Raw genomic sequence first — 24,908 nt, 5'->3', positions numbered from 1 at the left:
GATTTCAAACAACGTCACATGAAAAGTCTTTAAGTGAGTTGAAATTCACTCAAAGTCACCACTTTGCCTTCTCATGTGACTGGCTTACATCACATGAGTGTAGTAAGCCTCGCCGGAGTTATCGACTCCTTCTTCAACCAAACGCTGTTTGGTGGGTTGTGCCTTTGGAAATGAGCCATGTGTATTTGAACACCCACCTTCCTAGGAACTGGGCTTCTCCACGATGGTGATGCGGGATAGACATGTAGCGTCCCAGGTCTCCATGCGGTCTGCTTACACTGTAATTGGCAAACTGCACCCTGTGCAAACAAATTTAATGATTTTAAACCAGTAGTGTACACAGTTAAATACAAGCTTTTCAATATTAGCACTCACTGAGACATTTCTATAAACCACTGTGCTATCGTGTTGCAGTTTTCAATAACATGATATTGACGTTTGTTTGTCCAGTCATTGCATGCAAAAGAGGCTCTCTTGACAGGGGAAGAAAAAAAAAGAAAAAAAAGCACAAGTCGATCAGTTGAAGTCAGCAGATTATACTGGAAGCCCAGTACAGCTGCCTGTGTGCTGTGTGGGCGGTGGGAAATGCTGTGCGGCAAAGAGCCACATGGAGGGAAAAAAAAAAACAGCTAACACAAAGGCCTGCTATGACCGACCTACCTAACTTATCTAGTAAGAACGTCCAAAGCTAACAATGCAGCAAGCCTGGTGCTGCAGCAGCATGCAGTAAGCTGGAGTCTGTGTGTTTCATGTACCGTTTTCCCTACCTGTTCCAGAGGTCATCGTCCTCGCCTCCCCAGCCCCAGAACGCATTGGGAAATCCATTAATTCTTTTGAACTGCTTCACCATCAGGCCACTGACACCACCAAAGAACTCATTATATGGAAGCCTTGGGGGAGATAACACCACATATTTGAAAGATTCAGTATAATATATATATTATTTTATTATTTTTTTTTCAAGACAAGGAACAGGGTGGACACTCACATGTAGGAGTACTTGTCAAGTTTGACCGCCAAATGTCGGGGCATGTCCGTGCAGCCGTAGTAGTTCCGGTCGTTCTCCATGAGGTGGTCCACGTCATGGAAGATCAGGCAGTCCCAGTCCAGGTCCTTTATGGCCTCCTTAAAGCCCACGTTGAACAACATGGCTCGGTTAAATGGTTCTGTTCCTCCCTGAAGAAAAAAAAGGGAATAAAAACAAAAAATATTCAGCCATTTCTGACAGAAAAACACAGACGGAATTTTTCCAAGCGTGGTTTTACAGAGACTTCTCTTTATGCATGTGTGTGTGTGTGCGTGTGTGTGTGTGTGTGTGAGAGAGAGAGAGAGTGTGTATACCTGCTCAATGACATATAAGGCAAACTGGAGTCTCTGCTTCTGCAGCACAGGCACCAGGTGTCTCAGTAGGATGGGCAAGTGTTCGTGACGATTCCTGAATGGAACGAGGATTGCCACCTGGGGATGGAAAACAGCAGATAATACAACAGATATCAACTGAGAAAAAAGACAACTAGAGCAAGCTGAATGTAAAAATACACAGGGCTGCTGTATATTTAAATGAGAGAGCCGTTGAGTTTGTTCTACTGAGTTTGTTAAGTTTGTTAGAGCCTGGAAGTCTTGTATCCTAGAAGGAAAATATGAAAGTCTGACAACAAACAGCACAAAAAAAATATTGCAAACATAGAATCTAATCTACACAATTAGATCTGACATTTCTGACTTATAATGAGCACATGCAAGTGGGATTTTTTCCAAATTCAGTGGAATGGTCAAAAATAAAAGGGCTCATAGGTAGTTCATAAAAAAATGACAAAGTGGCTCTTGCCTACTAACAAATTACTGATTGCTTATCTGATAGTTTGCAGAATTACATGCAAAAGGAAGAGGGCATGATTTCTCTGTTGAAAAAAAAATAGCAAAGAAGGCTTGCTTAAAAACAAACAGTAATGTGTGTTTTGCATTTAGAGCCAAGTATAATGGCTTTGCTCGCTTCTTGTATTGTGTGTAAGTTGTTCCTTTTTAATGGCAAACTGATTGGCCACATAATTTTCCATCAAATCATAAACAGCAAAGTGCACAGACCATATAAAAAATGTCGAGCTGGCTAATTAGGCTACTTAATAATTCCAGTGAAACACAGGCTAGATGGATCCTTCTCTGGAAAGATGTAGCTGTGTTGTGCTATCAGAGATTGAAAAAAAAAAAAAAACAACAGGGCAAGTAGAAAACCAAATGCAGTTCAGCAGTTCAACTGATTCACATCCCCTTTACAAAATGCTAATAGTTAAGTTGGAATCTTAAAGCAGAACCATCACATGAGTGTAAGCCTCGCCGGAGTTATCAACTCCTTTAACCAAACGCTGTTTGGTGAGTTTGGTTTTGAAATCTTTTCTTTTCTTTTCAAGCTCTGCTTCTGCCTGTTGGCTCCAGTATACTGCAGAGGAAACAATTCAAGTTCCGATTGTTTTTTTTGTTTTTTTGTATTTAGGATTTTCAGTTTTGTTTTGCACATCTAAAACTTTGAGTATTGGCGTTAGCAACAGCTTAAGGCTAAACAATGCATACAATCAGATCTAGTTAATCAACCAGCCATGATTTTGGTCTGTATAGCATTTATTTGGTGTAATACCCTTACAAAAAATACCACTGTTGTGCACATCTGATAGATTTAATTGCAGTTCTCAACAGGTTATTCTGCAAAATTTCACAGTTTTTACCATTCTGACATGTACACCGACTGAATACAAGCATAACATGTTGATTTTAGTTAGCAAATGGATTGTGCTATCTTCTGTGGTAATTATCCTGAGGTTGGCTGTAGAGACATGCTCCCTATAGCTTGCCCATATTAGGCAACCCGCATACAGGTGATGGGTGGCGTTTACTTTTGACTCATGATGAGAAATATTTCCAAATTGCTTAGGAAGGCAATGGCCGGCCAGCACAGTAAATATTCGATCTGGACCTTCCAGAAAGGATGAACAGCAATTCTGTAACAAGTCCAACAATTTGTAAGATGCTTTTAGTAACCTTTTGTGCCCCAAAAAGGAGCAGTTGTGCATTTGCCAACCCCACTGGCCAGTCGGTTTATGCTCGTCAACCTGCTCTGCTTTTGAGAGTGCCACACACACAAGCACACTTACCTTCCAGCGAGGTAAACAGTCTTTGGGCTTCCAGAAGCCTCCCAGAGCCATGGTGGGCTCTCGCTCCAGCAAGGACCTCTCCACCTCCTCCAGAGATATTTCACTCATGTTCACCTCCAGCCTGCCCTCTGAGAGAGGAAGGAGGAAGGGAAATGAGCAATAAAAGTCAGAGATTATAGGAGGCAAAAAAACGTCATAACAGTTGGAGAAAAGAGGAGAGCACGAAGTCAGCAGAAAGACAAGAAGTGAAAAACGATCAAAGTAACATAATGAAGTTGAGCAATGCTGGACATACGTTTCTAAGTGATTATGTAATAATTGTGTACTCAGTTTGTAAGCAAAAGGAAGTCTAATCCAAAATGTCAACAGTGCGCTTACTCATAGAGGGCAGCTTCTCAGGGCAAACCTGCGAAGGGAGGTATGTGAAACCCTCAGGGAGGTAAGTGGTGGGAGGAGCATCGCTCTCGCTCTCGTTGAAGTCATAGGAATAATCTGGGGCCACAAATGAACAAGTTTCAAAAAGACATCAAAGGAAACCTAGTCTTTCTACTGAATAACTGTTATGTTATCATTCTTCCACACGACTGTGTGAGACATAAGATAACATTTCTGTATTAAACATGGTTTGGTGAAATTAAGCATTCTTATTTTCTGGGACTTGAATTTTGGTTCTTCATTAGCTGTAAGTCACAATAATCCATAAACACCTAAGCATCAAAGATCCACTTATTCAAATGACGTAATAAAATAAAATATATTTTCAATGATGTACAAATGCATCTGTATTCTTGGTTAGTTCAATATCCTTTCACTTTACTAAATATTTACATCTCATATAGATTTTAGTGACAAAAATGCTGAAGCTCAGAGAGGATGTTGAGGAGAAAAAGAGGAAAGTTGAAGCTGTCGATTAACCACAACTGATATCATCATTGCAACACTGAAAAATAATCTTGAAAGTGATCACAATAAAAACGAATAGAAATGAAAACTTGAAATAGGCCACTCTGTGCCTAGTGACTCTTGCAGAGTATCACTGTTTGAAATAAATTATTGATATTGAATAACATTTGATGAAAATCTATCTGCGTTAAGATATTGCTGTATGCGCTTGTATTTACCTGTGCCATTGATGCTGTAGGCCCCTCTCACAACTTGCTCCAGGACCTGAGCCCCTATGTTCCTCACGTTTTCTCTAATCTGGATGCCTCTGGCTTGGACCATGAACACATACTCATTCACTGTAAGCAGGAGAGAGACAATGAAGTCGAGTGAAATTATTACACTCAGACAGGGTCATAATACAAGAAAAATGCTAAACACCCATACCCAGGGGTGAAAGTAAGGGGGTACGGCAGGGTACTGCGTACCCCTAAAAAGATTAGCGGGGGTACGCAGTACCTGCAAGAGAGGGGAGTGGCTGTCTGCTGTAAAACATGAATGGGTTCACTCTGCAGCCGTGAGTGATTAGTTTTTCAAGAACAATCTAAAACAAGACTTAAGCAGTTAATACATAGTTTTTTTCTCATTTCATATTGTTTCTGAACTGTTCGTGCTTTGCTAGAGCAGCGGTGCAATACGTCGATCGCGGAAGGTTTTGAGTCGATCTTGGCTTTAGGTGACAAACTGAACGCCGCCAGGAGGCTGAGACCCGCACGTCCTCCTGACTCTATATCAAAACGTTCGTAACTTTATTAAATAACAACAAAAAATCAATAAAACGTGTTCAAATTAATGACCCAACAACAATACTAATCTCAGTGATTATTGTTTCAACAAGGTGTTGCGCAATTCTGTGCGTTTTGGTTCCATTATCAAAATAACTAGCAGAACAGGAATTTAAAATTAACTAATCAACCACCGCTGTGTTCATAAGAGCACTTATTAATGATCGCAAAATAAATATCAAGCCTGAAAACCTGATATCGTAATGGACTGAATGTTATGTTTTTAACATAATCTCTGGTCAGCTTGAGGAGCACAGGCGGTTGCCATGGCAACGGGTGTGCTTAAATGACAGAGAGAGACGGAGAATAAAAAGGTGCGAGTGGTTTTGAGTTGATCACCTGTTCAGCTTGTTTTGCCTTTGTTTACCTTTGCTGTGGCGCATCACAGCCGCTGTAATTTCTGAACGTTCAATAAACCACAAACTTGGACTAATTACCTTGTTCTTTGTGAGTATTCGTCATTTACAACAAACATCAAACACGGTAAATATGTTTCATTAAGTATTTAACAAACAAATGGCTTCTACTGCGATAATTATGTGACATAGTGAAATTGTCTATAAAAAATTGTTTGGTGCTGTCGGGCTCAGATTCTGAGAGGCTTTTCCTTTATCAAACAATTTTTTTTGTCTCTTATTTAGTGGAAATATTGATGTTGATGAGATTTTCTCCAAAATAATAATCTTTTTTAACCTTTATAGCTCCACTGTTGAAAATGAGGAACTAATATTCACAAATGACAGTGAAATAAAATCCAGTCCAACATCTGGTTTGAGGTGATTCCTCTGGAACCTGTTGGAGGAAAAATATTCCAACTTCAGAAAATGAGCTTTAACCTAACATAGCTCTGTGGTTCCTCCCATCAGTATGAGAGTCAGGATGAGGAGGCGCCATGTTAGGAAGAGAAGTGGAAGCTGCAGGATCTTCAGAACAAACAGGTCAGGATGCTGGGCTACTGATTATCCCTCTGTCTGGACACAGGATCAATAACCAGTTTAGAAGCTAAAATGAATGGTTATATGTCAGACATGGAAAACTGAGATGACTCCATGCCATGATGTTCAGGATTTAGGTCTCATGGCATCTCAAGGTGTCAACATTGCAGCCAGTGGGCTGAATGAAATACAGCTTTATTTAGTAGTAATTCAAGAGCTACCCAGCTTTTTTTGCTTCTCAAAAAAATCATCAGCACAGAAACTTCAAAGCACACAAAGAAGCAATTTATATATATTTATATATATATTTATTTATTTAATTTTATTTTTGTCATAGTACCCCCAAGAATTTAAAACTACTTTCACCCCTGCCTATACCCTTTTTACTATCCTGTGCAAGACCTTCCTCATTTTAGTTAGTCACATACTGTTGAACAATAAAGGCCAATACTCATATTTAAGGAAGATCATGTGTGCTTTGCGCAAGTAAAATGTTATTTATATTAAGCACAAACATGTTGTGTGTAGAGATGATTCAATAATGAGAACTTCCTAAGCATATATCAAGGAGGAAAAGGGAACAACTGAATGGTTAATTTTAAAAAAGGGATAAAGTAGGAATAAAAGAGATTGATTGCTTACTGCTTTCAGTGCTCGATAATAGGAGCGCTTCATCTTATGATGCACCACTTTTTCCATTCAACACTTACTGCACTGTCAATAGTTGAGTATATTTTTACTGGTAATAGGAAAATATAAAAGGGGACAAAAATGATAAGGGCACAAAAAAATTGCAAGTGAAAGAGGCAGAATTAATATGGAAGGCAATAAAAGTTTTTAGGAGTCATTTTCGTATGGTTTTTTTTAAATGATGCCTTTAAAAGCATGTTTAAGCCTCATGTTTCCAGGTTAGAAATTGTCTTTTAGGAGAGCATTTGTCATAGACCATATTTTATCAAAGAAGCAGCTTCAACTTGATGAGAGTGGGCTGACCTACATAACACCACCGCAAAGGTTAGCCTCCAGAAATAAAAAAAAAAAAAAGCAGCAAAGTGGAACACTGGGGGGGTTTGTGGTTTAATGAGTCAACGATTTAACTGAAAATAAAAACACACTGGCAAACCACTTAGACCTTCGCAAACCTTGCATGAAAATATATATGCATAGTGAAATTCTTCAATTTTTGTTCACTTAATCAGTTTGAGGAAGAAAAGCAAAAAAAAAAAAAAAAGCAAAAGAAAAAAACCCACATACATTAAGTTCCTCCATTGACTTATGCAGTTGAGAAGCAGATGTCGAGTGGTGCGCTGCTTAAAAAATGCAGAAAACCAAAGTGCTGCCACACTAAAGAATGCTGGTCCTTTTGAAACTAATTCCAGATGCACAATCACCAGCCAAAAAAACAAACAAAAAAAAACAATTAGCATTCAATGTTAAATCAATCCCAATATGATCTACACGCTTCAGTACAATAGTTGTCCGTGCAAGTGCAGTGTGTGCACACACAAGTGAAGCACTGCTGAGCCAGAAATCCTTGGGATGTGATTTGTCATTAGTAATTGTATTACAGTTTCCATCACATTCATCTTATTTTATACAAACTGCCAGGCTTGCAAGAGTCAAGACTAGTAGCTAAGCGCTCACTAAAATCAATGTTCCTGTTTTACCTCCGCAGCATGCAAAGGCTACAGTGCAGCTAGAGCAAAGAATCTGTGATAGATGGTGATAAAAATAAGGGAACCACACAAACAATCCGGTGCACTGCTCGTTAGAAACCAGTGAGGGGAGAAAAAAAGAACTGCATTTAATAACTCGCAGATAACCTTCTGAGACAGCATATGATGGAAAAACGCTGAGAGACTTCTTCGCCTGGGGCAGGCGCAGACATACTCTGACATGTTTCGTTCTCATGCCTTCCAAGCATATGGAGATTTATATATTAGCCTATCAGGGCAAACCTGACCTACATACATCCTGGACACTCAGATGGAACACATTGCCAAAACGCTTTGACATTTGCAGAGTCAAGTATAACTGAAGCTGTGTGTTTTTTTTTTTTTTGTGTGTGTTTTTTTAAACACTATTAAAAACATCTGAAGGTCAGTGATAGTCTTTTCTGGTGGCAGAATAGTGGGGTAGACTTTCTGAAGTGGTTCTAGACATGTTATCTACACTTGATCTTGTACTCACACTGTGGTACAAGGGTAAATAGAAAGCTACCCAACTGTGTGGTAGTGCCATTAAGCCACAACCAAAAACTACTAATCATTTGTTTCAAATTGAAAATACTCAAAAGATAAGGTCAGAGCAAAACTGTTTCAAGACCTCAAACACTGCAAAACTAAAACGTTTGCTACTTATTCATCACTGCAGTCAGAGTATGGTTGTGGGAATGAGTCCTAAATACCTTAAAGTTAAAACTTTAAGGTGTGCTGATTCCTCCACTAAGTGATAAGCGAACTGCACTGTTAATTTGGATTTTATATAATCAAATTAGAGCTAGGCTAGCTCTAATTTGATTAGAGCTAGCCTAGCTCTAGACTAGCTCTATTATCTCCTTTCACTTAGGCAAAGGAGATAATAGAGTCTCCTTTGCCTAAGTGAAGCAATATTCTATTAAATGGAGAGATGGAGCTCTATTTGTGAAGCTAGGTCAAAGTAAGACAAAGTCTGTAGTGTGTGAGGAATCAATGCTTTGAGACTCTTCATAGATTTTCTAAGACTGGACAAACTGTGAACAAGTAAAGAAAAATATAGTTGACAAAAGCCAACAATTGCTAGCCACATTCTGTTTAGCAAAAGGCATTTGTAATGTTCCTCTGATTATAGATCTCTAGTGTCTCCAGGCAATTAAAATAAACATGCAAAGCCTTTACCCAGTTAATCTGTCTGTATAAGTATATGTCCCCAAAGACAGACGTTCTTCTTTTCAGTAAGTTCAATTTATTGAAGAACTTTTGAGACCATTATGACTCAAAATTAAGATCTACATGAATTATGAAAAATAACTAATATTTAATTTAATTTACAGAATCAAACTCCTGGCATGAATCTCAAACTTTTACATCTATGTTTCCAAACTTATTGATGATGGCTTTAGCTACAGACATCCTGTTATACCCCCCAAAAAAAAGACAGAAAAAGAAGACGGAATGAATAAACAAACAAACAAAGGAGTTCAACAAATGTAAGATAGATCTAAAAGTATTTGAAGACCTAGTAGAGAAACCTTGATCATATTTAAGTCTTCATAACTTACATTAAGATAAAATTGGTAATTTGAAAACTTCATGATGTTTTAAAAACCTAATAGTTCTGTATAAGTATACACATCCTACTGTTATTGGAAAAAATAAAAGACTGACTCCAACAGTACTCATTGGAAACTAATTGCTGGTATAGTTCTTGGAGAGCTTTACAATTTGAAAGTTTTATAGACATACAACCCATCAAAAGTGCAAATAAATACCGTATTTCTGTAGCAAGTGTTACTTTTTTTCCTAAGGAGACACCCATATTAGATTTAAACCAGTTCAATTTCCATTACAAATCAAGGGGAACTGGAGTAACTTCTTTATTCAGAAGTTACTCCTTTAACTTCTGAGTAAAAATGTTAAAGTACATCAATTTAAAAGCAGAAGTTCTGTTTTCTTACCATTTTTAAATGTCAGTGCTTGAAAAGCTAAGTATATGCTTAGATGGCACAAAATAAGACTTCTATAAACAAAACTTGAGAACTGGTGATCTACGCTATTCAAGGCAGTGGGCTTGCAATTTCTCGCACATTAAACATGTTCCCTCCAGACTCTGAAGAAATGGTTCTTGCTGACGTACTAAAGGCAAGAAACTGTGACAGATGCAATGAGACATGGGAGACCTGGACCTTGGAGGAAACTAACATAATAGGCTACAACACAAGGCCATTAGCACTCGACATATAACACACACATACACGCGCAGCACTTTAATGCATTGCAGTCAGCAAAAACAATATGAAGACCTATAGATTGAAAGGACTAGCCAACCGCTAGTGTGTTTTATCCCATCGGGCTCCCACACCCTCTGTAACCCATCAAGCATGGCAGTAGACCTTGAACAACCTTGTCTTCCAACAGCTCACAGAGCGTGGTGTGCACGCATCTCGTTTTGTCGTCTCTCTCTCTACATGACGTCCTCGTACCACTTATCTGTCCATCCCCCCATATCGCTCTTCTTCTCTCAGTGCTGCTTTGTGTCACTTTATGTCAAACTTGGTTGTTCTTATCGCTTAAGTGAATAATCTGAAGAGTGGGTTTGCAGGCTCATGGGGACAACTCTAAGCAAAGACCAAGTCCAAATGCTGTACTACACAGTTAAAAAAGACATAGGAAAAAAAATGTCGGCAAACAATGAAAAAGACAAGATACACAGCATCTTCCTGTTTTTCTCTGCAAGGCAATTAACTCTACATTGATAGCTCAGCAGTGGGAGGTGATCTGTCCCGTTCTGCTGGCGCCCTGATAAGAGCTGAAAGGCAGTTCTTCTTTACTCCAGGCTGAATTGGATTCTGTGGGCACACATGCCACGCTCACTCTCATAGCTTTGAGGGTTTAAAGCTGTCACTCTGAGAGAGGGTCAGTTTAATGCCGCGGCCTATCAGTGACACCCACAGATCCACACATTCGCAGAGATAATAACAGGAGGAGGACTCCATACAGTACAGGCACACGCTCTTCATATTTGAGTGAATCCTGAGAGTACATTATGGCGGTGTAATTAATTCAGCTGTCATCTACACTATCAGAAATGTAAACCACTACATAACCTATCAATGACTAAGCAGGTCAATTTCAGTGCCTCATTGGAAAGTAAACAGGCTATTACTCAAAGCATTAAGAGCAAATCCCTCACAATTAGGTCCTACTGATGCAAGCCGAGTATACTGATCCACCTGTGATGTTGGGATAGGCATATGACGGTTAAAGTTCTTTATTTTTTTTAATAACACAATAAATGTGTTTTAGCTGGGGGAATTATGCATATCATTGCCGCTCTTGATAAACTAAGTGAGGCACAGAAAGCTTGTGTCCTTATTGGTTCAATAATTGCATCCTGCAGCCCCCCTCTGACTCAGTTCTATTAAAAATGCTTTATTATTCCAAGAGGGATATTAAATGTTGTTGCAACTCATATATTACACAATTATCTTCAATGAACTATTGTAGATGCAGAATGATCAGATTCTCAATAAATGCAAAACCATTGCTCTGAGTTTTTAAGTATATATAGAGATGAAATTGTTCCTAGAGGTTACTAAATTTCCCATCATTGGAATTATTGTTTTAAATGAAATTACCATTAAAACATGCATGATTAAAGTGCAATCAAACTTTTTTTTTGTAAGTGTCCATCAAACCCAGCGTCGCCAGAACTTTATTACATTCACAATCAGAAGGTAGTGAAATCACACCAATTACATCGACTCTTTTGGCATTTTATGACTGTATTACATCAAAAGGGAATTATGCTAGTCACCTGCTTTGACCTGCCACTGGTGGTTTAGTGGTAAATGCAAAGGACATAAATCGCATCAGGATTTATGACGTCTTTCAAAAAGTCTTGCTTGTTTATTTAACTTGTTACCGACTTCACAATGGATGGAGTCTGCTTATAATACATCAGATGATCTGAGACATACCTTTCTTTAATCTATAAAATAAAAGCCCCAAATACATATTCAGTTTTTTTTAATTTCAAAAACAAAATGAACTAGAACTTATAAAGCTACATATTTAACATTTGAATATATACACTAGGTCTTCGACTCCTTATTTCCCACAAAAATGTCATTTTGCTCAAATCCTACATCCGATGGTCCCCGGTTTAAAATTTGTTCAAATCTGGAGCATTGACATTTACCTCATATGTGTCATCTTTGTTCAATCTTACAACTAGTAATCACAAGCCCCTTTTTATACAGCCAAGCCAAAACTATGCAACCTTCTAGCCACGGTATGTTTTGAAAGGACGTTATGATGAAAATTCAGACTTCTGTGGAGGAATATTTTACTACGCAGGGTTAGGGTTCTTATAGATCAAAGTTATTTTTGCAACAAACTTCAAATGGTCTTTATCCTTTAGAAAGCAAAATGTTCAACACAAATTTGATGCATAATTTTCTAGATCCAAACCAATAATTTCCAGTCCACGCCTTCTGTAGTTCCACAATGTTGGTTTCAATTATAAAAGCTCAATGGGTCTTCACCATCAAAAACTGACCGTCAACTCAGAATGCCAAAACAATGCTTTGGACTGTCTGATCTTGGGTGGGTTATGTTCAAAATGATAATTATGGGACAGTATCTCTATGGATTGAGTTTTGTTTCAGCAAATGCCATCAAAACACCCCAAGAATGGGAATAGACGACGCGTTATAAAAGGCTGTGTTATAACTCCCTGCAGCGTTCTGAAAAACTTTGTTGTTTAGTTTTTACAGACCCAACTGCTGCCCTGTAGTGGAGGTTGACACATGCAGCATAAATAATTGATTTTTAAAAAGCGGTCTTCATTACTGACCAAAGCAAAATAACAACCTTAGCTTTTTTTAGAAGTAGTACGGGGTACTGCGATTTTTATCCCATCCATCCTGTCAAAATCTTATAGTTCAAAGGTCAAATAAAAACCATGAAGACAGGATGTTTTGTTTGTGCTTCTGGTTGTCCAGTTTCCTGTGACTGGCGGTGTCTACGTCAGTGTGTCCCACAGACAAACACAGAGGTAAGTCTACATCCTGTTTGCCACCTTCAACCATTTGAAGCTACCCTCCTCCCTTTTACAGACAAAGTCACATTTTGCAAAGCCTTTAAGATTCATTTTACGAGATTCACTGTTGACCATCACCAGAGACTCTCTGGGTTCTGTAAGCAATTCTGAGAAGTACAAGGATATGTTTAGCCAAGATATCCTACAGGGTGGAGCCTGCATGAAAACCTTCTGAAAAGCATTCCTAATCCAAGCACAGCCTTTGTGCCAAAAGACATTTACTTCTGCTTGTAGGTTTGTCTGATGGCAGCTCTGGTATTTCTAAATGTTTGACTCCCTGATTAGATGTTGTTTGTACAGTATTATTGGTAACAGTGGTGCTCATATGGTCAGGGGGTAGCTACAGGTTATGTAAACAGGCGTGTGTGGCATCTGTAATTCTTTCCCAAAGGACCATTTGGTGCCATTTGAGAGGCACACATACCGATCCATCACAACACTGAAAACACTAACATGCAATTGTGTTGTAGTGTGGTGCTGTGCAGAAAAACCTTGGGTCTAAGTGTTCTTGGTAGTTACTTTTTTTTAATAGTACCTGCTGTAGGCAACAACCCCCAGATGACACTTCTATTGTTACTGGGCAAGGGAGCACTACTGGTATCAAGAAATATTAAGGTTTTAAAGTTAAGGTAAAAGTTGCAAGAAAAAATATCTTTATGGTTTTAATTATTTTATTGAAATACAAGGAAAAGAGTCTTAGAGACCGTTTTTTTCTGGCTTCTGGAAGAAATCGTAGCAAGACGGTGTCTCCTGTTTCAAACTTCTTTACAGCTTATATGAAGAAGGCTATTACATTCTACCATGGTTATAAGAAGGGGAAATTTATGTGATTAGTAGAAAAGATTTAATATTGCAGTTTGTAGAAAACCTAACACTTCTTCAGAGCAGTAGAAGGCTTAGAGCTAACGTGATGAATCTCTGTTTTAGCTGATTTTAGCAAAGTAAAAAAAAAAAAAAAAAAACACCAAACTAAAACGATATTCATATTCACTGCCCATCTACACTATCACAAGAGACAGTTAATAAGGTTATTTCTATTTTCTTAGCAGAACAACGTCTGTGTTGCTAATTACATGTTATTTTGGCAGAGGTTGCCAGCCGTTTTCAATCCCCCCCTATGCTACATGCTATCTGTCAGTTCTAAGTTCACCAACAGTGGATTTTTGGATTTTGAAATATGTTGTTCTATGTGTAACAGAAATGGTATGTTCTTGTGCTTTTATCCAGCTTCACAATCAGCTGATTAGATGGACTGATGCGAACAGCAGTATCTACCAGCATAACTTCACTTTTGTACGGCAGAAGTTAGAATCAAACTTAAGTCTTGTGAAAGTGTAGAGCTGATTAAAACCAGCAAAACTAGCTCAAACAATGAGTCATACTTGCTGCTAGTTTTTCAATGCTCTGACGATCTTGATTTTCTAGGAACTCAAAGTGATACTATATCCCTATAGATAAGGGACCTAATATTCAAAAGTGTTTTGAATAAACTCCTTCAAAAAATAGATGTTTCTTTAAGTGTATGTAATGACAGCCATAACAACAAATAATGTAGAACATCAAAACTACTATAATCAATATGCTATAAAATGTCAGAGGATATAGGAATATTTGTTGCTAAAAATCAGTTAATATTTTACTTATTTACATTTCTGAGTAAACTCTAAAAATATAAAACAGTGGCCTTTTTACTCAAAGTTCTCACACAGAAAGAATATCAGTTCCATTCCTTATCATTACTGTAAAATGTAGCTAGTGTAACATTGGATTAGCACTGATGTACTGACGGGGCCAGAGGAGATTTATGACAGAGACTTTATGAGCAAATTAGTTTAACCTTGATCCGTTTCCTGAAACCTACACAAATAAAACACAAGCAGTAGCAGCTATGACTGGCAATACAAGTCCTGTGAAAGTTGTGGTCACATGACATTCAGTCATGCGTGAATCATGAGGATTCCTCCAAACCCACCACTTTTCAGCACACACAGGCCGGCTGGCATGCACCCATTTCAGATCCTGTCTGAATTGACTGAAAAGAAAAGCATGTGTGTATGGCTACAACAGCAACTGCAAATAAAGTCATGTCTACATTCATAAGAATCCTCATGTGCATGGCAATCCAAAAAATGTTCTCAGCAAAGCTCCATTACTGAAATGGACAAGATAAGAAAACTGAGTGGCAAGAGATAAAGAGCCAGGACCAATGGCAGTCTGACAAAAGAGACAAGGTTCTGAGAGAGCAGATGTCTTCTTGACATGCAGAGTGCTCATTTATCTCCACAGAAATGACAGAATTATGGCAGACTGCCCACTTCCTGTGCTTTCAAACTAGCACACCAGTTCTCTCACCCTCTTCCTACTTCCTTTTTGGAAACACAATGTTTTTTTTTTTTTGAGTTGCACATCGACATCGACTCAAGTGAGTCAAAAGTCCATCATATTTGTGCTTGCGTGGGGTGAGTCAAGTATGCTTAAATAACCCCATTGAGTCAACTGAGGGGGGAAAACAGCTGAAGCATCCGGGAGAACTGAAGCTACTTCCCTAAATTAGTTTTATATTACACACTGGGAGCTGCCGGTTAACACCACATTGCTTTTAGCTGCCTCCACCCACAAACCTCACAAAGTAAAGCTACGCACAAACACAGTTATAGTACTCGCAGGACTCCATAAATTGTGAACCCAACACTCCCAAAGCCATGTTGCCCAAATACATTTAGTCAGCTACTTTTTTCTCATTTTTAAATTTTTTTTCTACCAGGGTGAGATTGCAGACAGCAATTACATAACCAAGGGTTACATTCTTCCACTATGTCTGCCACCGCAGGTCGACTTAATTCTGCTGAAGTAACAAAGAGGGAAGTCCAATTGTGTGGGCAAGAAAACCCTCAAGTTAAAACACAACATGCCATCAGCAAAAAAAAAAAAAAAACAGCAATCAGAAGCTTTCTTCTGCTCATCTGTAAAAAACATAACTGCATTTTAAAAAGTAAAAAAAAAGAGCATTTCTCTTTCTTATATTGATATTTTTTCTTTCAAAAAAGTATCAACATGATTCATTATGTATCATATACAGTAATTCATCATGATGGAGCACATCAGCTGTGCAAAGTAAATCACGCTTTGCACAGCTAATTTTTAATAACCACTGTGTCTTTACTTGTGCTTGGCTTGCAAAACTGTAAATAATTAACACCACATATGCTGTCAATTATATCCAGAAGTTTAGCTTAAAGTATCATCTCATTTTCACTTTCAGCAGTAAGGTTTACAGAGCGAGGGAGAGAGGAGAAAGAGAGGGAGAGAGTGGGTTTTTGTCCAAGTCATGTGACCTTTTCAGCAGCTGCAACAATACATGTTCCTTTTTTATGATGCTGAAAACAGAGTGATTTTCTGGAACAGAAATATGTTTTGAGCAGAGTAATTAACGAGTCAAAATAAAGACTCAACATCCTAATGTTAGCCTAGCATTGAAGCACATGAACATGAGAAAGACGAGTTAATTGTGGAGTCTGGCTGACCAGAAGATGTAGTTTCATGTTTAAAATCCAATGATCAAACTATTAAATCTTAAGTGATGCTTTGACTGAGAGATATAGAGGCCCTCTTAAATTAGTTGAGAAAAGAAGAAGAATGATGATGAGCTGCAAGAACTCCAGTCAGTAAAAAATACGTCACTGACAAGAAAAGTTGAGGAAGTTGTATTACTGGACAAATGTAGTGAGTATTTTCTTTTGAGCCACTGAAAAGCGGAAGGCACATCAGGAACAGTGGTACATGTCTATTAATAAATGTGCAGCTTTTACTCTTTGGATTTGTCTTGCAGCAAAATAAACCTGATTAGTCTCGAACGATATTAGCAAAAACTGTTTTAATCCAAGACTGTAACAATCTATAGAATGATTAGAAAACCTTGATTTTTAAAATTCCTTGACGCAAATCATCTGCCCCGATAAATTATGTTTTAGTACTTAGCACTCAAATAATCAGCAGATTATTATTTGTGGTGCACAACACTCTTACTTCCGCCAATGAGCTGTTGATGGATGCTAAGTGCTAATTGCTGCTATGGCTTGAGTCGGAAAGAAATGCCACCAAATGTGTAAAAAGTGTGGTATCACTTTAAACTCAGTTTCTAAAATAGTCGTTTACACACAGCCCTAAATATATCATTAGTGGTAACCCTTTACAAATGATAACAGTCCAAAATTGTCTGAAATTCTTTCCAGACAAACTGTGGTGTAGTCAACACAAAGACGCAACTTCCTTTATTGGAAACCTAGAAAATACTAACCAAATTGTTGCAATATTTGATCAAAAAAAATCTCTGTTAGATCCCTTTGAAAAGACATATTACTACAGTCAGTGCAGACTGATTCCATGTGATCAGTGGAATCAGTCAGTGTTCATGTGAAAAATTTTAAAACGTAAAATACAACAAAACCATTAAAAGTAATCTAATTGGTTAGGTTGTAAGAATCATGAAACTAGGGCGCTGCGGTGGGGCAGAGGGTAGAGCACCACCCAAATACCGAGGCCTCAGTCCTCGACGTGGCCATTGTGAGTTCAAGTCCCAGCCTGATGACCTTTGCCACATGTCCTTCCTCTCTCTCACAGCCCGCTTTCCTGTTTGACCACTCTCAAATGAATGCCCCTAAAGCCAATAAGACCTTTTAAAAAAAAAAAAAAAAAGGAGCCTTAAACCTATACCAGAAATAAGCTCACTAGAATAGTGGTTAAATAAACTACTAACTTTACAGTTATTTACTGAGCAAAACACATCTGTGGAGCTTAAATAATTATTTTTGACCATTCCATAAAAAAAATGTCCAGGACTCAATGGACTCATCTCTCTTTGAAAAGGTTTCATTCTTTCTTTGCCTTGGAATTCTTTTAAGGCTGTACTGAATGACTCAGGGTTAATCAGTGACACTATCTGAGTAAGTTTCCATATAAAGAACTCCTAAGCAAATGAATAATTCGTTATATATTAACATCTGGGTGTAACTCAATTGAAGCGTCCATTTCTTCCCACTGATAATGTTGTACGCCAAAGGAAGGACAAACGGATTAGCCTGATAACCTCCAATAATCTGGTATTTCGCAACTTGAAATGTGTCATGGAAAGTTTATAGTAAGGAGGCTCTCATCACTGTTAAATCAGAGCTCCATTCACAATCCACTGCAAGGAAACAAAATCAGAAAATGACACTTTGTTACACTGCAGTCATGTCAAAAAGCATGTTATGTTCTCACAACATAAAAATGCATAAAATGCTTTCTCGCAAACTGAATTAAGAGTTGTGTGAAAAGGGTTACTGCTTTTAAGCCATTTCAGCAACGTTGCATGTGCTAGCTAGCTGTGTCTTCTGCTTTGTTGTGCATTCCTCCAATGACACACATTGAAAGACAGTTTCCCACTATTACATAATGAGACAGGTATGCATTCAGAGACGTAAAAAACAAAAGCGTAGGAATGTAAATGATTTGCATATTAAACAAAAAAAACAACAGTAAAAAGAGGAAAAATAGCAATATGCTTGAATTAACATAAGTAAAATTGAAGAAAAAAAATGAAAGTACATTAAAAAAAAATCACTTTATTTGACATGGTCACTCTTGATCCTATAACTTTCAGACCTCCAAATGTGCACGAGCTTAAAAATATGCCATATTCTCCCCTCCATCTGCCGCTCTGCTGTCCTAAATGTGTGTTTGCTCATATCAGTTTGTGCATGTGTGATGCTCCCATGATGGCCACTGAGCAACTGCATGGCAGAGAAACACAAGGTCCAGACATGGTGAAGAGAATTACATAAATGGCACAGTGGTGCCAGAGCCCCCTGTTTTCACTCTGCTGCAAGCAAATACTGGGAAACAGATCTGAGGGGAAGAAAGTGAAAGATGAAGAGACAGGGACAGAAAGACTGTGGGAACATATGTATGTGTAAGCCTGGGAGAATTGGAAAAAGCTTTCTACTCCTGACAAAAACTATTATCCATTAACATAGCATGGAAAAGACTGCAGAGAGAAATGCGGGGAGTTGTTTGTGTAAATGTTAACTCATTCGTGCCCGTGTTTATGGCAGGTTTGAACCATGGTTGAACAGTAACTTCTTCCACCAAAACATGCAATTCAGATGTGGATAATATTTGAAAAACAAAAAAAGAAGAAAAAAAACTAAAAGAACCGACCATCTCTTAATAAAAGATGCACATGTAAATATGTTGTCAAAGTAGCCTTTTTTTTTTTAGTTCGATTGCCCCAGATTAATGAGCAGCAAATCGGAATTTTAAAAACTTGTTTTTCCCAATCAGCGTGAAGCCCACTAAGTTATATGTATGTGTATAAAATGAAGCCAGAGGAGAAGGAGGTATATAACACAATTTCAAATTAGAAAATCATATTTTCCATGTGACGCAATCAAGACTGCATTTGCTCTGTTTTATCCTTTTGACCTTTAAGCCTCTACCCCTTTTCATATCATAGTTCCACAATAAACTCACAACCAGGAAATTCTCTGATATGTGTCGTGTTGTAATTTCAAATTACACCAATCAATTCACAGAAATCGAGGGCCATGTGTGCTTTAAAATCATGTTGCCGGGATTACTGAACCAAACATGCATGGCTTAGAAGTCTTCATTTGCCATTATGACACAGATTTAACCTCTGTGTCATAATTGTCATCCATACATTTTATGTGCATCAGATTATGTTCAATATATTTTTCATATCAGGTGAAGTGGTGCCTCTCTGCTCTGGTTGCAGCAGATCATTCCTTTGTTTAATATCTCTTAGACACAATTGTTTAGCAATACCGAATTACCCCTTACATTTATGGCTGAGGGTTTGTTACATCCTCCTGAGGTGAATCAGGTGCATACTATAAGTGGGTCGACTTTAACCTACATTCTATGTTGTGAACTTGATTGTGAAATGTAAAAAAAATGTGTGTGTATCACAGAGGTCTTATTATTGCTAGCTATGATATCGGCAAATAAACTGCAAAAAACTGTTCACCATGTGAACTAATCTTGTCTTAAGTTTCAAAATACTGCTCCAAATTCACTACAGTGAGGATTAAAAAATAGTGAGGAAAAAATAAAATAAAATAAAATATTAGTTCTTAAAGAAAAATTGAAATAGCCGAAGTGGGTTTCAGAGGATTGTAGCTTTACATAACCTACCAAGTATTTCAAAAATGTTCTATGCAATTTCTCTCCTAAGCTTCTGTATTGAATACTGACACCTAATTTGAACAATCCACATGTGTAAAAAGGAACTGCTACTTGTATAAAAGTGACTAAAAAAAAATAAAAAATTAATACATAAGGCACTTTTCCACTAGAGTGCCTCTAACCGGTTTGGTTACCTGGATTTATTTGAGTTCCACAGAACTCAAATAAATCTGAGGATTTATTAATTAATTAATAATTAATTAACAAATTAATAATTAATTAACACTCTTAATTGCTGAGTGTTGCAAACATCAGCAGAGTTGACCGCAGCTGCTGCATGTTCACGACCCGCCCACAATAAGAAGGAATAGAGCGTATAATGTAGAAGTTCACTGCATGGAGTAGAACCAAACCACAGATTAACCGGTTAGTGTGGAACTTCTCAGTGGAAAAGCGCTATTGTAGCAATTATATACTGACATTAGGAAAGTGGACGTTACTTGTTCATCTTTTATATTTTTGTATCCAGTAAATGTTTTACTTACTTGCTTGTCTTTTTTATGTGCAATTAGCTTCCTTACTATTTACCTTATTTAAGTCTCATATTTTTGCTCCATTTAATTGATGTCTGGAACTATGATATGCATCCATTACTGAAAAGTGCTCTATAAAAAGGCTGAGGCAGCAGTCCAATTTAATTTCCTTTGTGTAACAGGAAGTTGGCCACTGTTGATCTGGTGGGCCAACTACTGTACTGTTCTGGTTCAAAGTTATTGCTATGAAGCTGTTATTTGTAAACTTTAGGAAACAGATTTTTGTCTTTTAACTACCACAACTTCAAATGTCCCACAGGGACAGCTTTGTGACAAAATCACAGCGACTCTGTAATGAACCAAACAATTTATTTAAGGGATTATTTTGTACCACCCCTCCATAACTGGACATTTATAGAGTGATAAGACTTAATATTCACATTTTACTGCACTGGAAGGACTGACTCCTGGACTCTGCTAGGTAATGTCAGTCAAGTATATTTAAATTTTCACACATATCAAAAACAAAATTGAGAGAATCTAATCAAAACAGGCTGGATAGTTTTCCACAGCCTCACATTTTTCAGCTTCACCTGCATGGTTCCCTCAAATGCAGGTAGAAGGAACTTCCAACAATCAGCAGCAGTATGCTACGACATGTCAATAACTCTACTTATGATTCATACAAACCCTTCGTTAACTTCTTCTGCAGATGTCTCATCTCATCTCAAATTCCCACATCTCTTTTCAAAAATTGTATCTACCAGCCCAGCCCTTTAAACGTTGCTCAGCTTGTTCATTCATTATCTCTATTGCAAAACATGGCCTTAAAACAGTTGGTGAAACCAGTTTGTCCACATGATCTCAAATTGTTTAATAAGTTTCCAAAGCTTCACTGCTTTAAGAAACCCAGGTAACCAGGAAGGTATTAACACCTGGAAATTAGGGGTTGTTTGCACAAATCTTTTCCTGGGTTATGCCGCACCCTTCTGCCCAGTTCTGTCTGATTTTGCATTTGGCTGCACTCCAGGACTTTCTTGTAATATTGCAGCAGCTCAGCCCGCAGAGTGCCAACAGGACATGCGTCAGGTACACTCAAAAGCCACACAAGTCAGACAACTGCCACATGATGAACCACCCCACCCCCCCTTCTTGTACTCGGTTCCTCCCAATCCCATTCCCAACCACACATACCATACTGCCCATTTTCCCCTGGTTCCTTTATATTCCTATCCCCCTGGCAGAAAGATGAGGTCTTTTCACAGCTGGAGGTTACTCCTGCTGACTGAACAAATGGGCCAGAGCAGACAGCTAGTATACCGCACTGCCACAGAAGCTACACTCAGTGGAGCGAGCCCTTCCCAATGGATTATTAAATTTAACCCTTTGCAAAATAACCCTATAGCATCTGTGCCTAAGTGCTTCTGGTCAACTTAATACATCTTGCAAAAAGCAATGTGGTTGAGCCAAACACCTCATCTCTTTGAAATACTATTATATAGTGGAACTGATACCAAGGCAGATCTCCATTTGAATTTGAAATGTCATGAGAGATACCATCAAGTTAAGACTGCATACAGCATGTCTTGTACCAAATATTTTCATTTAATTCCAGGAATCAGTGAAATCCAAACAGGTAAGATAACAGAAGAACGAGGGAGTATGAAGTCACAGAGCAACAAACAATGCAGGATGACTGTCTTTCTAAGGAATGCATCTGTGTTTGCAGTTTCAGCGATTCTCTCATTGCCTTAATTTTTTTTTTAAGGTGAGGAGAGGTGGCTGTTTTTCTCATCACACCCTAGTTCTATATAGTGCAGGTCATTAGCACCAATTCAATCTGTACTGTTGAGTGGTGTTACATCTACTGTTTCCACGGCTACGCTCTGCCCTCCTGAGGTTTAGTCAGAGAAGCCCTCCAATCAAGACCTTACGTAGGTTGTTTTTGTGCAGATTTGTTTGCATTTGTCGCCACAGGAAATTCACAGAGCATTACAGGGCATGTCAGGATCCGGGAAAAGATTGGAAACTAAGATATTGAAGGAAAACTCAAGCAAAACAAGTTTGTCCACATAAAACTGTTATAGTTGAAAGTCTCACAATATTCATAATGAAATATTATGAGATTTTTCACAGTAGGATGAGTAAAATACCACGATATCACAGTATTTAAACACAGGTTTAATATATATTCATCACTTTTATTTAAAACAAAAGTGCAATTAGTCCTGCAGCTACTAAAATAATACCGATTGATTGTTGATAAGATTGATTATTAGAGGTCTGTAACATCTGTATCTGTAAAATGCTTTTTAAATACGGACTTGTGGAAATATTGAATAAACCCACAAATTTTAGCCATAGTATGCAAGTGTGTTTTATGCATAATATTGCACATTTTTGACATTTTGCTCCTAAAACGTAACACAAGTATAATAACTAATGTTAGCTAATTCATTCCCTATCAGATAGCATTTTTCAGTTTCACCTGCTGAAACTTCACCAGCTTCAGCAGGTGAAGCTGCGATGTGCTCCTGCAATGTGCTCCTTAACAGACATGTTGCTCAGATTTCTTTTGTTTGATATTTTCAGGAATCTTGTTTTATAATGTTTTGGTTGTACTGTTATCTCTTCGGTTTATTTAAACGGGTTTCTCTTGGAAATTAGAAAATCTTTCTCAAGGAGAATTACCTGGAAAATAAAAATCATGAGCGTTTGGGTGGTGATCTCAGCATGGGACCAAAAAGCCAAATGTCTCTGTTGGATAGTAGTTTCTTTCAGCTGGTTGACCAACAACATGCAGAACCAGTTGGGGGATGGGAAAGGAGTGCATTACTTAATGCTCCATACAGCCAGAGAAAACACATTTCAGCACTCTCTCAGGCGTCTCAATAAAAGAACTTTACACATAAAAGCGCGATATGACTCTAAATTTGTAGCCGTTTTAAAACAGATATTTTTAAAAACTTGAACCAGTAACCTGCCCATGGCCAGTTAAAGATTCAGTGAAAAAGATTGTTTAGAGAATACGTTAGTAAAAAAACTAGTCTTTCATTTTGACAATTCTAGGTTGGAAAAAAAGCAGAACAATGCAGTGCAAATTCTCATTTTCTAAATCTACTGGGATGCATAAATTCAAAGCGTGTTCTTGCAACTTAGCCATGTACATGAAACACAAAAGGGAGCATAAAGTTATCAAAAACTAAGGCTTGCCTAAACTTGTCTGTCAGACTGCTCAAGCTTCACATTGTTTGTGGACCAGTTTTTATTTCATTTGCCCCATGCTCAGAGAGTAACCCTGGCTATCATTCCAAAGGCATTGATTTCAATTATAAGGAGGAGTGCTGCTTCAATGCAGAGATGAAAAACGCGGATAATGGACAAAGTGTTTGTGTTTTCTTCAAACGAAGTAAACTGCCATTTTTAAAGGAGCTCAAATAGTGCTTCAAAAGTAACCTATACTTTCAGCAGATTTGCAAACATCAGGCTTCCCGTGCTTGTTCAGAGCACAGGAAGCTAAGTAAGGATTAGACAGATTGTTCAGTGAACATTTATTGAGGGCTAGGTGTAAAACCTCACAATAAAGATTCCTGACTGTCAGCAGTTCTCCATCGTCTCACTGTGTTTGGATTCTGCTTCACCAGCAACATCAGTGACGTTCACCAGTTTATCACAAGCCGCAGTTGTAGACACCCCTCAAACGCATGACTAAAAAGTAACCACGGTAACCATCTCAATAACAAAGGAAGGCTTAGTATGGGTTAACAAAGAGCGGGAATCTCCTCAGGATGATTAGGTTACATAAATGATTAGAGCCTCCACACGAGACCCCACATCCACCTCTAAAATGACTCACCCCTCTCTGTCTAAGCAGTGATACACCTCCACCCCCTCAGCTCTTCCACACTCGGCTCAGCCATCTGTCTACGGTCAAATATCAAGACTACAGCGGCTGGATAGGGGTCATCTTACAGACAGCAGTTTAAAACATAAAAGCACGATTGCTATGTGTGTGAGGATAGCCTCTGAATCAGCAGTGTTTGCTGTATCGGTTCAATGATATTTATTACAGGAACATGCAGTCAGTATGATGGAAGCTGGAGCTATATGTACAGTACACAATGTAAAACCTTAGGACGTCATACGGAACATATGCAGAGCAGGATACCTTAGTGAAATGCACATCAATCAGTGAAGGAAAGTGCTGTTGATATTTTCGCAATACATGCTTCTGATTTATTGCAATTGCAGGAAATATTCAGAGAAATGGGGAAAATGACAATGACAAACCTGTCTTTGATGTGATAAATATATAACTGAACGCAAGCCAAAGACGTAACTTTATTTTAAGTCTGAAACAGTTCAACGACACAAAAACTTTATGGGAAGTGAATCACCTTTTCAGAATGTCTGCATGCCTGAGATTTATCACTTGGTTGAGTCATGAAACAATGGAGTAATGTATTTAGACTTCATCATGCCAACTACTGACCCAGTAATCTGACAAACTTTGAGATTGGCCACTTTTCCTTTAATCAACTCAAGACAGCAATGCACTGAAAAATCTGACAAGTTTTCTGT

The 24,908-nt window shown here is 38.1% G+C and overlaps 1 protein-coding gene across 1 annotated transcript in view; it reads right to left on the bottom strand.

Moving 5' to 3' along the window:
* Nucleotides 1–24,908, bottom strand: part of b4galt5 (UDP-Gal:betaGlcNAc beta 1,4- galactosyltransferase, polypeptide 5) — a 44,169-nt gene that overhangs the window by 6,880 nt on the left and 12,381 nt on the right. The window contains exons 2-8 of the mRNA XM_081609078.1: nt 4,268–4,387; nt 3,525–3,638; nt 3,147–3,274; nt 1,342–1,458; nt 989–1,176; nt 768–890; nt 198–299 (exon numbers count right to left, since the gene is read on the bottom strand). Of these exons, the coding sequence (XP_081465204.1) occupies nt 198–299; nt 768–890; nt 989–1,176; nt 1,342–1,458; nt 3,147–3,274; nt 3,525–3,638; nt 4,268–4,387 (892 nt within the window). The remainder of the gene's footprint in view (nt 1–197; nt 300–767; nt 891–988; nt 1,177–1,341; nt 1,459–3,146; nt 3,275–3,524; nt 3,639–4,267; nt 4,388–24,908) is intronic.

This window comes from Poecilia reticulata, chromosome 7 (assembly GCF_904066995.2).
Source record: "Poecilia reticulata chromosome 7, P_reticulata-male-v2, whole genome shotgun sequence".
Lineage (NCBI taxonomy): Eukaryota > Metazoa > Chordata > Actinopteri > Cyprinodontiformes > Poeciliidae > Poecilia > Poecilia reticulata.
This window is presented reverse-complemented; position numbering and strand designations above follow the sequence as displayed.